The sequence below is a fragment of the Micromys minutus genome, assembly GCF_963924665.1.
Source record: "Micromys minutus genome assembly, chromosome: 5".
Lineage (NCBI taxonomy): Eukaryota > Metazoa > Chordata > Mammalia > Rodentia > Muridae > Micromys > Micromys minutus.
This window is the reverse complement of record NC_137974.1, coordinates 45,800,838-45,812,901: the sequence shown is the minus strand read 5'-3', so window position 1 is coordinate 45,812,901 and position 12,064 is coordinate 45,800,838. Positions and strand designations below refer to the sequence as shown.

The 12,064-nt window shown below is 45.2% G+C and overlaps 1 protein-coding gene and 1 long non-coding RNA gene across 2 annotated transcripts in view; one reads left to right on the top strand and one right to left on the bottom strand.

The window, feature by feature from the left end:
- Positions 1-5,281, bottom strand: part of IPO5 (importin 5) — a 30,427-nt gene extending 25,146 nt beyond the window's left edge. The window contains exon 1 of the mRNA XM_080917168.1: positions 5,095-5,281. Within this exon, the coding sequence (XP_080773294.1) occupies positions 5,095-5,184 (90 nt within the window). The 5' untranslated portion in view covers positions 5,185-5,281. The remainder of the gene's footprint in view (positions 1-5,094) is intronic.
- Positions 5,038-12,064, top strand: part of LOC308420918 — a 29,255-nt gene continuing 22,228 nt past the window's right edge. The window contains exons 1-2 of the long non-coding RNA XR_013975042.1: positions 5,038-5,148; positions 10,650-10,760. This is a non-coding gene — a long non-coding RNA (uncharacterized lncRNA). The remainder of the gene's footprint in view (positions 5,149-10,649; positions 10,761-12,064) is intronic.

The window sequence follows — 12,064 nt, the reverse complement described above, 5'->3', positions numbered from 1 at the left end:
AGTATGAGAGCAAATGTGTTAGCAATAGGTAAGGTAGGTAGTTGACACCAGTAAAAAACGAGCTGTGGTATTCCCTGTGGACAAGCATACCAATTGGTGGTTCAGTGCCAAACACTTAGCCCTAACAACATACAAGTAAATAATACACAGATCAACAGGCTATATTTAGTAACATACACACACACACACACACACACACACACACACACACACACACACACATATGCAATAACAGTTTTTTAAGCCACGAATTTGAAAGAGAGTGGGGAGGGGTACATGGGAGGGTTTACTGGGAGGAAAGAGAAGGGAGAATTGTAATTGTAATTATATTAAAATCTCAAACAATAACAAAGAAAATGGTTAGAACAGATCCCGAACTCGTCTTAACTTATGTTGAAACGAATTCATGTGCAAGAAGCCTAACAACAAACCTTTCACTGAACACTAGATAAAGTTAAGCAGGACTGTAATATTTTACCTGGAAAATCACTTAATAAATGATGTCTTTCTACTTGTCTAAAGTAGGTATTAGTTTCTCACTGGAAACAAATGACGGCTACTTAGAACCTGTCTGCTCTCTCCTTTATACCTCTAAGTGCACATCATAGCATCTCTGAGGTATTGGCAGAATCACCAGAATGAGAGATGAGAGTGACAGAGCCTGGGCTTCCAAGGCAACCATTCTTTAAATGTCTGATACCCACAGCTCTGGGTCTCATTCTTGGGACTAGCATACAAGAGTTCTATTTATGTAAGGCCACGCATATCATATCATATATGAGTTATTGTGTTATATAACTCCTTAAACATCTTAGTCTGAGGAAAAAGACTTTTGTGAGGGAAGGTGAACCTAAGGTCCATAGTCCCACTGTCAAAGAAACACATGATCTAATAGTGCTGAAAAAGGTGCCCAAATGTGTGCACAGCTGAGATGTGCTAAATTTATTATAAATAATGATTAATTTATGTAAAAGATAGGCTCACTACAAAATGGACACGTATCTTGAAATTTTCACTTAAATTTTTACTAAAGCCAACTAAAGAACCCAGCAAAGATGTCACTAAAATAAGTTGTGTAGAGCACTTGCCAAAGCAAGAATGAGGCTCATACTGCTTTCAGTTCCAGGCCAGCCTGGGCTACAGGGTGAGACTCTTGTCTAAAAAAACAAAAATACAAATAATCAGCAAGCAATAAATTACTCTAAATGAAAAACCTGGAAGGGCTGGAGAGATGGCTCAATGGTTAAAAGACTGCTCTTCCAGAGGTTCTGAGTTCAATTCCCAGCAACCACATGGTGGCTCACAACCATTTGTAATGGAAACAGATGTCCTCTTCTGGTGTCTGAAGATAGCAACAGTGTACTGACATACATAAAATAAATAAAACTTAAAAAAAAAACCTGGGGAAGAAAATTCCTGTTACAGAACTGTAACAATGTAATAAATCTCTCCCTTAATTCCCTGCACACAGCAGAAACCCACTGGAATTGTCATAAACTTTTAACATGCTACCCCCTACCCCCTGCAAAAACAAAACAAAACAAAACGGAAAACCTCCAGTGGCAATAATTCTTGAAAAGTCCAGCATAATCTCTGGGGATTGCCATCCTCATCCAGGTGGGCCTACTGGTGTCACCATGCCAGTTTTTTCAAAGTAATAAAGTACACCAAAGTTTCATCATGCTTCCAGGATGAATGGGAAAATTCAGTACACATGGCACGGAACTCCTAGGTCTTTCATTTGTACACCCAGCAATGGGAAACATTGAATGACATTCACTTCAGGAGGACAGGCAAGGAAAAGGCACACAGGAACACAGCTTTAAGTCCACTCATTTTCTTAGGCCAGGTAGAAAGCTCTACAAGTGCAGAGATTGCATGTTTTCATTTTTTGTATACCAGATGTCTAGGGTCCACTACCAGCTTGGAGCAAATAAAATTCTAACCCTGTGTGACTCCACCATATACTGTCAAGCTTTGCCCCGCCCCCTCGCCACAAAGGAGAAATGTTCTCTACTAGCTCACTCCATCCGTTTTATGACAATTCCTTGCTTGGGGAAAATGCCAAAGAGGGAGCAAGGAACTTCTACTTTATATATAAACACCTTGGTTCCTTAATCAAGTACATTTTCCAATGCTACCCTTCAATACAATTGTTATCGGTGAGGAATGTAAAGGATTAATATTCATGGAGAGGTGGCTCAGTGGTTAAGAGCACTGACTGCTTTTCCAGAGGTCCTGAGTTCAAATCCCAGCAACTACATGATGGCTCACAACCACTGTAATGAAATGCCTTCTTCTGGTGTGTCTGAAGACAACTATTCATACACATAAAATAAAAATTTAAAAAGGATTAAAATTCACACACAATTAGTAACTAGACGTGTCAGATAAAAATGCCGGATTATGGACACCATGAATGCCTTTAAATTGCTTGTCTACTATCTATTTAGTTCCTTATTTGTGTTAATTATTGTATTCCAAGACATATAAACATTCAAAATAATCTTTTCTTTCCTTCCTTCCTGTTTTGAAGTAGAGTCTTTTTATTCAGTAGTGGCTGGCAGGCCTGGAACTTACTAGACCAGGCTGGCCTTGAACTCAAGAGATCTTCCAGACTCTGCTTCCCCAGTGCTGGGATTAAAGTCATGTGCTACCAAGTCCATCTCAAAATCATTTCCTTAAATATGAGAAACATTTGCTGTAAAGTTAGTCCTTGTAGATGTGGGGGGAAAAGTCTATTAAATGATCGTTCAAATGCAGAAACATTTTAGAAAATTTAAAGTCTTTCAACCACTTCAACAAAATGTACCAATGTGACTGACTTTCACTGTTTGCCTCCTTATATGAGTAAAAGTAACCTTAGACAAGAGTCTGGTATTGATGTGTCAACTGAGTATTTTTATTTTGGCTGAGTAAATTACAAATATATTCTTGGAGCCCATGCCAATTTTCAGCTCCAGTAAAGTATGTTCATATTTGTTTCATCAGAATTAGTATTTCATTTACTTAGGTTACTTATAAACTTCCCAGACAAAAGGGTTAACTGAAAGCTTTTGTGCAGTTGTTTTGTGTATGGGCGCTTTTCTAGGAAGTTTTATTTATAACTTAGTATTATACCATATGGTATCAAGGACCACCCCCACCCCGAATTTACTGTTTCACCAAACTAAGAAAATTCTGTGTCGGAGTACTTACTTTCTATATATGTTCCCAGGATATATTAAGGAAAAATGCAGTATCTAAATATTTTCACTAGTAATAGAATACTAACAATACTTCTAATTGCTCTTTATGAGAAAATGTGCTGAATGCTACTAACTATCCCTAAAGTGATGTAAGAGACAAGAGATTTACAACAGGCACCAAATAGGAATTCAAGCTGAACCAGACACTGGTACTCAGTTCAATAGAAGAGAGATTCCCCACCAGGCTTGACAATAGACTTAAGCAACTGGAGGGAAGAGGGAGAATTAAACTAGCTTACTAATTACAAAGCAGTTCTGCTCTGCAACACACGGAAATTTCTATTATAGGGTGGGATTAAGAACTTGCTTTGGTTTAAAAAAATTACCTCGAGTCTGCAGAAATTATCAAAATGTTTAGGCATCATATCCCAAGCAGTAACTGTTGCAAGTAATACATGCATACTACTTCTAAATACATACACTACCTTTAAAATAAACCTTGCAAAGTATGCCCAGAAGTGTACATACACTTCTATGTGCAGTACTTCTTGAACACACTAGATGCATCAATTTCTCATTAGTGGGGAGATACTGGTATAAATAATGTACCTAATCTATATAATGTATGGTCTTCTGGGTGACAATGTGAAATGAACCAAGGGGAAATTCAAATTGCAGAATTATGTATACTATAAAGCCACACCAGTTATATGATGTATACATGAATGCTTTTAAAGATACATTTTCTAGGAAGACTCATGAAATGCTCAAATGTGGAGAATGGGGTTAAGAATTGTACTGTCTGAATTTTACCCTATACACTGTACATTACAGGTTTGAGGGCCTGTGTAAACTAGAGCTAAACCTTATTATCTCCCCTCCCACCAAAATTAATTTTGAAAGTACCATTAAAAAACAGAGTTTAAAGCACCGTTTCACACTTAAGTTTCCAACTTAATTTACTTACTAAACAAAGTGTGGCCAGAATATCTTTTCTACTCAAAGACAAATTAGCACAGCTCACAACTTTAGGTCACTAAGTACAAGACATGTCAACTTTGCTCAGTAAGTAAAGGTATGGATACATCTCCAGAGTCCCCTAAAAAACTTCAGACACATGGGTGTCACTCAAGGAGTTCCATGTTATCAACTTCCCTAGAAATCACCTCACAAAAATCTGAGCTTCAACACCAACAACAATGTATCATCTGCCTTCTACTGAGCTAATAGTATTATTGCTAGCTTGCAAATGGGCTTACAACAGCATCTGAAATTGAACTTAGTTAAGAGTGAGAACGATCTGGGTTATAGGAAGAAATGGCATTGCCCCAGTTAGACAGAGTCCCCAGTATATCCCATTTATAAACCCAAATCTGAAGGAAGAGCAGAGCGAGGTGGTGGTCAGCAGGAATCCCTCCAAGGCAACTTCACACGATCCTGAAGGGACCGGCTTGTGCAGTTCCGTTTAGAAACCAGAAAGGGACTCGAGGGAAAGCGACAAGCAGAACACACGTTTCCCAGAGCTGGGATGGGGAAGGGAGCAGCAGGGGTTGGGGGTGGGGGGAAGCGGGACGGGACCGGAGCTGCTGGGTTCTGGCCGCCCGGAAGGGCTGGTGGGCCACGCGGGGAGAGCGGGGCCGGGGTGCGGGGCCCGCGGGCGGGGCTGCGCGTCAGGCGCGGTGGCACGTGTGCGCGGCTCGGCGGCGAGGCAACCGGCGCCGCCGCTGCACGGGCCGGAAGGGCCGGGGCCGGGCGGGAGGTGAGCACGTGGGCTGCGGGGCCGCTGTCCGCCAGCCGGGGCCGACCCGCGCCGCTCGGCCGGCCGCCGAGCGCCCAGGGCCAGCGGGCCGGCTGCGGAGGGGGAAGGATCGGCGCGCCGGGGCTGCGGGGCCGCCGATTCGCTTACCTCCGCCTGTTTCCGGACCACATTGTCGGGGCTGAGCAGGTTTCCCAGGAGCAGGTAGAACTGTTGCTGCTCCGCAGCGGCCGCCGCCATTGCGCTAGGCGTGAGAGAGAGAAGGAGGGAGCTGTGAGGCGCGCTGGCGGGCCGGCGGGAGGGTTGGGGGCGGGCCCAGCGCGGCGACCGGCACCAGCGGCGGCGCGGAGCTAAGGGGCCGGGCGGGAAGGGCGGGGCCGAGGGGCCGAGGGAGGACAGGGCGGGGCCTCGCGCCCTCTCACCCCGCTGTGGTCGCGGGCGCCGGCGTCCCATTGGCTCGCGGCGTTGGGGGCGTGCCCGAGGCTGCCCCTTCGAGGGCCACGCCGATTGGCCACGCACCCTGCGGTGTCGTCACTCCAGCGCGCGCCGGGAGGCGGGGCCGGCGGGTGTGTTGGGCGGCCGGAGGGCCCGCTGTACAAGGAGGTTGGGGTTCGCGGGACGCGAGTAGGGAGGAGCCGTCCCGGCTGGGCCGCCGCGAGGGGCGTGAGGCCGGGCCTGGAGGAGGGGCCAGCTCCAGAGCGCGGGAGATTTCGGCGCCGCTGGCTGGCTGGATTCCCTTCCCGGCCGCCCGACGCGTGGCCTCGCCTTAAGGCTTTGGGCTCACGGACCACCCCCATCCCAGTCGCCCCAGCAGCGGATCATATATACACACACGCCCGCCTCTGCAAACCACTCCATCTATCTGGTCCTGTGGTGTCGTGTCGTTCCCCTCAGCATGTGACTCAGGAGGTCCCTACCCTCTGCTGTCCTGTGACTCACGTCCTAGGACTGATCCGGAAGCGGGGTTGCTCATGACTCTTCCCCCTGCACTTCTCCACCCGGGATCAAAGCACACACTCTCTCACCCGGGAATTGCCACCTGTCCTGGTGTTTTGGAGCTTCTTTGCTCTCTAAGGATGGGAGAATTCATGAGCCACTCCCTAACGTGGTTGATCTTAATGTTTGTTGATGTGGGCCAGCTCGGAGGGGACCAGAAACTGCCTCCCTCTCCCCTACTCTGAACTCCAATGCTTAAAGACACCAGGGTTGGTCCATCTTTCTATGGGCTGCCTAAGCCGGGAGAGAGCAAAGCTCAAATCGAAGCACTTTGAAAATCATGTCCAATTCAGAATGATGTCTACAGTCCACAGACACAAATGCTCATATCAAAAGATAAAACCGACTCCCAAACTAATGCATGAAATGATCTGACACTTCATACAAAACATAACAAAAAATGTGGCCCAAGAATGAAAACGCATTCATCCCCAGTTGGAAACTAGTTCAAAATAGATGCACTGGCCTCCCAAAGAGAAAGAATGCAATCAGGGTTGCAGCTACAACTGTAGAGGGGAGACCTTTCTCCACAAATCAGATTCTGTTGTAAAACTCTTGGCTGGCTCTCAACTCCAAGTTTATCCCAGTGCCTTTGCCCAGACTCTGTTGAGAGCCGAATCTATACATTGCACATGTGCCGGGCTTGGGGATGTGAATCAGAGCCCAGCATGCAGGAAGGCCTGGGTTTGGCGGTACTGCTTAAAGGAAGCCTGAAGGTTCTTGCCTGTAAGGGCAGCACTCAAGATATCGAAGCAGGATGACCAAGAGTTCAAGATCACCCTTGTCTGCATGGAGGAGAGCAGCCTGGGTCACATGAGGCTTTGACTAAAGAACAAACATCCATCGATTATTAGACAGTAAATACCTAAGCAGAAGTTTGGGTGTCTAGAGCTCCATGGGAGCGGTAACTGTACTGTTAGTTTCTGTTTACTTTGGTTGTTGAGTGGGCCTCACTGTCAGCCTCTGACTGGGCTTGAAATCACAGAGCCTCTCCTGCTTCTGATTCCCAAGTGCTAGGACTAAAGGTGTGTTCCTATCGGTGACTCAGTGTGTCTAGTTCAAAAGGAGATGTGCTTTCAGCTTAAAAATGTAAAACTTTACAAAAAATTTCAGACAATGGAACATTAATAACATTTTATATTGATAACATGTAGAAATAGTATATTGGGTTAAAGTCTATATTTTTGTTTTACTATATAGAAATTTACTATATATATATTGATCATTTTTAGCTCTTACTAAAGTATGGCTAGTTAGAAACTTACAAGTAACGCGTAAAACACACATATTTTACTTCTATTGGATAGTGCTTTGCTAAAGAATCAAGTAAGCGGCTAAGCTGTATGCTTGGTCATTTAAGTTAGGTAAGGACTTCAAGGAACAAATCAGTTACCGTACAGTGTTTTCTGTCGCTCCCAGTTTTTTGCCTTGGTTCTCAGGGATTTGGAGACATGGCACAGCACTTTCTGAGCGGTGTTCCTTGCTTAGGAATTTACTTTCCCTGCTGGTGACATAAACAGAATTGAAGGCAATCGGGTCAAATTTGATCTTGTGGGATAAAATTTTACACCTGAGCCTGGTTCATTGGTCCCAGAACTCAGGGTGACCTGAGTTTGATCCCCAGGACTCACATTAGAAAAAGAACTGACTCACCTAAGTAGTCCTCTGACTTCTACACACTTGCCGTGGTGCAAACTCACACACATGCACAGACACACACACACATGCACACATAGACACATGCATACACATACACAAGACACATGCACAGACATACATGCACAGACACACAAATACACATGCACACACACACACACACACACACACACACACACTTTGCTTTTTAAAAAATCAAGTACTGCTCAAAAGCTAAAGAAAAGCATTTTCTGGAGAATAACTGTCTTTATTTAAATGTGGCAAATGGATTTAAATAGCATCCCCTTTGCTGAATTTCAAACATGAAATAAAAATACACTTAACAGAAGGATTTCATTTTTAAGATTAATGTTTTTACCTAGAACACAAATATGTTGAATGGGAAGAGAATGGAAAGAGACACATCATAGAAACAGTTTCCAAAAGAAGGCCAGCGGACCGCACCGCTGTCGCCCAGGCAGAGTCCAGGATCCAGGTGACCTTTAGAGCTAAGGGCTGGACAACTGAAGCTGGTGGAGCCTGAGTTTCAGGTCAGCTGGGGTTCTGTCCCAAGTGAGCTCAATTTTTGGAAGCCACATGAAGGCAGAAGGAGACCACCTTCCCACACAGTTGTCCCCTGACCTTAAGTGTGTGTGGGGACACTTGTGCCCACAGACATGCATCACATGCATTTTCTACAACAAAATGTCATCAGTGATGAGATATTCCTATTACAAAAGGGTCAGTCCAACCAGAAAGATACAGTTAAAGATTTCTAGCATGTTAGTTTCTGTACATATGAAAGAAACGCAATCTACACACATCTATATGGAGTGGGTAAGAGTGTGCTTGTGGGTGCATACATGCCATATGGTGTGTGAAGTCAGAGGACAGGGAGTTGGCTCTCTCCTTCCTTCCACCACGTGGGTCTCAGGGATCAAACTCAAGGCTGCGTGACTTGGCAGCAAGAACCTTGACTGGCTGATCTGTATTGCCAGCCCAGACATAGAAGTTATAAATACATGGACCTAAAAAAAAAAAAAACACCCCCAAATAAAGCTTGACCCAGGTAAGAAACGAGACAGTTCAGTGAGAACAGTTTGAGATGTTAGTTCTCACCTCCAGCAACTAGTAGGATTGTCAGGTATATGGACAGAAGACAGAAGAGAGGCAGACATGAGACACTATAAATCCAGTGTCCCCGCTAGGTTTGTATAGGACACCACCCTCTAACAGCTGTGAATACACATTTCCCCGGCACATATACCACATGATCCAGGATGGATCCTACCTTTTAAAAAAGGTTGCAATCACAAAACAACAACAACAAAAAACTTGTTCTCTGACCTTAATAGATTGAGATTAGGTATAGGACTACCAAAAAAAAAAAAAAAAAAAAGTCTGAGAACTTGACATGTATGTGGAGATTAAACAGTACAGCTTTCAATGGCAGCCATATAAAAGGCTAACTCATGAGAGAAATTAGAAAACACCAGAGAATGATACAACTGTCAGACAGCAACACGTACAGAACACCACGACAGCAGGCTCATAAAGGAAATCAGAGCTGTAAACACCTACATAGGAAAAAATGCAAGATGCCAGGTTTCTTCCAGTAATCCCAGAACTTAGGAGGCCAGAGTCTCCTGCTGCCCTTCCTGGTGCTGGAGTAACAGGTCAGGGCCATCAGTGTTTTAGTTCCTGATTTTTTGACAAAGGTTCTGTGATGTTTAATTTTTTTTTTTTCAAAATGTGGCTACTTCGTGATACCCACTTGTTTGGTCAACTACAAGGCTAGATATTGCTGAGAAGGGGTTTGGGAATGTGATCTAAGGTTTGTAATTAATCAGCTTAGGAAAACAGACTGCCCTCCATGAGATGCGTTCATTTTTAATAATGAGACCCTTGTAAGAACCACTCAGATTTTTGGAGTAAGAAACAATTCCGTGCCAAGGAGATCCAGGCAACTTTGAAATTTGAGGCTCTGGGTCATACTATTAGCTGCCATCAGGACTTGCAGAGTGTTCTCGGAGATTTTGACCTGGCTGCTTCCTACAGTGATAAGAGCTAAATTTAAATATTTTGCACTCTTCCAGGAAGCACATGCCTGGAGGTAGGGAAGGTAGATCTAGGTGAGTTCAAGGCCAGTTTGGTCTATATAGCAGTGTACAAAAATCCAGCCTACATTATTGTGTAACCAGACCGGCCTTGAACTCACTTTGTAGCTGAGGATAATCTTAAACTGATGTAAATTCTGAGCTTACAGGCTTGTAAGGGCCTGATGGGTTCTGAGTGGTGCTAAGGGATGGAAGCTGTGCTTTCTGCATGTAGTGCAGAGCCTTCCACCAGCAGAATGGCAGCCCTGGTCTCTCAGTGATGAATACCATCACAAGAGTGAACCCGTGGAATAGCAGGAAACCTATGCAAGCCAGGTATCCTTTAGGGACTTATGTTCAAAACAAACATGTAAAGAACTCTTACACTCAACAAGAAAGCAGCCCAGTTATGATGCGAGCAAAGCATTTGAATAGACAATTCCCATGAAGGAAATATACAAATGAACAACAAACACACAGAAATTCTTCAACAGCCTTAGCTGTTAACAGGCGTGCAAAAGAAAAATCTCAAGGTACCATTTTGTCTGGAGTCACTGCTTTAGTTAAAAGGGCAGTGATAAGTGTTGCCGAGAACGTGGAGGGGTTGAAACCCTCATCCTGCTCCAGGCTCAGAGTCCTTCTGCTTTGCTGACCGAGCGCTTGTAGCAATTGATGGACAGCAGCAGAGGGACTGTCAAGGGAGAATCGAGGAAAGCCAGTGTGGTGCAAGTAGGCAGCAAGGTAGTACTCGGGAAAGAAAACAAATAGAACACAGACGCAACATAACATGGGTGGACTTTAAGATCGGCTTACAGAGTGACATCAGACACAGTTGCTCAAGTAGTGTATGAAATGTCCAGAATGAGAAGACTCCGTTTAAATAAATGAATGGTTGCCACGTGCCTGGGGGAAGGGGGCAGAGGGGAGAAGAGGTGAAGGAGTAGAAGAGTTGATACTTATGTAGCTTTTGTTTGGCAGGGAGAGGAGGTGTCCCACACTTAGTTTTAATCATCTACTCGGCAAAGCCCATAGTCAGCAGGGAAGTTTGAACCTCAACCAAGGAGCTACCCAGAGGAGGTTGGCCTGCAGGTGAGTCTGGGGGAGGTGAGGGGTGTTTTCTTGACTGTTGATTGGTGTGGGAGAGAGATCGCAGCCACTGCTGGAGGACTGTATAGGAAGGCGAGCTGAAGGTAAGCTGCCACTTCCCGTGGTTTCTGCCTTGCTCATTCCTACCTTGCCCCACCCTGTACAATGGGTTGCAGTTTATGAGGCACAGGGAATTGGATCCTCTCTCTCAAGTTGCTCTCAGTGATGGCTTTTATACCGAGCAGCAGAAAGCAAGCTAACGTGGATAATGAAGGGATTCGTGAACACAGCAGTGCTAGCGGATGTACAGTTGAAATATCCCAACTGCCAATCGTATACTTTAAAAGGCTGAACTTAGGTGGGTCGGACCTGCACATGCCAACCACTCACAGCCAATAGGTGATTAAATGTAGCCAGGCGTGGTGGTGCAGGCAGGCAGATTGGGGGAGTTTGAGGCCAGCTTGGTGTGCGCAGCAATTTTCAGGACAGCCAGAGATTTGAGGTTTATGAAATCTTCATAATCAGAGAAACCCTGTCTAAGAAAACCAAACCAACCAACCAGCCAGCCAGCCAAGCAAACAAACAAAAACCCCCAACAACAACAAAATAAACAAGCAAACAAAAACCCCTTAAATGTCATTTAAAAACATATTGAGCCAGAGCTGGTGGTCCACACAATTAGTCACAGCACCCAGAAGGTAGCGGCTACCATGGACCCTCAGGCCTTCAGTCTGTAGCCAGGGCCAGAGATAACAGGTGAGCGAAGATAATTTCCAGAGGTGGTGAGTGGGGGCAGGGTGAATCTATGCTTACAGTCTTTGAGAGATTTTTATGCCAAGAAACAAGAAAAACCCGAAAAGAAATGGAGGCATGGAGAGAGCAGCACAAACCCTCTAAAGCGAAGATGAATTATACATTACAGACAGGAGGAAAGCCTGTAGCCAGACGGAGGGACATAAGGCCATCACCCAGGCATTGTCCCAGCTTAGCAGTGCGACTCCTTGTAAGGAGAAGGGAAACCCCTGGGGGATTAATAGACAGCATCTTAGAAGGACTGAGGGACTAGGGATGTACCACCTTGGGAGAGCACTTGCCTAGCGTGTTCTCAGTTCTGGGTTCTGCCCAGCACCATGTGAGCCGAGCAGGTCGGTGTGTAGCACATTGGGAGAGCACTTGCCGAGCATGTTCTCAGTTCAGGGTTCTGCCTGAAGCACCGTGTAAGCCACTTGTGATTTCAAGGCCTTGGGAGGTAAAAAGCAAGTGGCCCCGGAGCCCTTGGTCATCCTCAGCTACACACCAAATTAGGC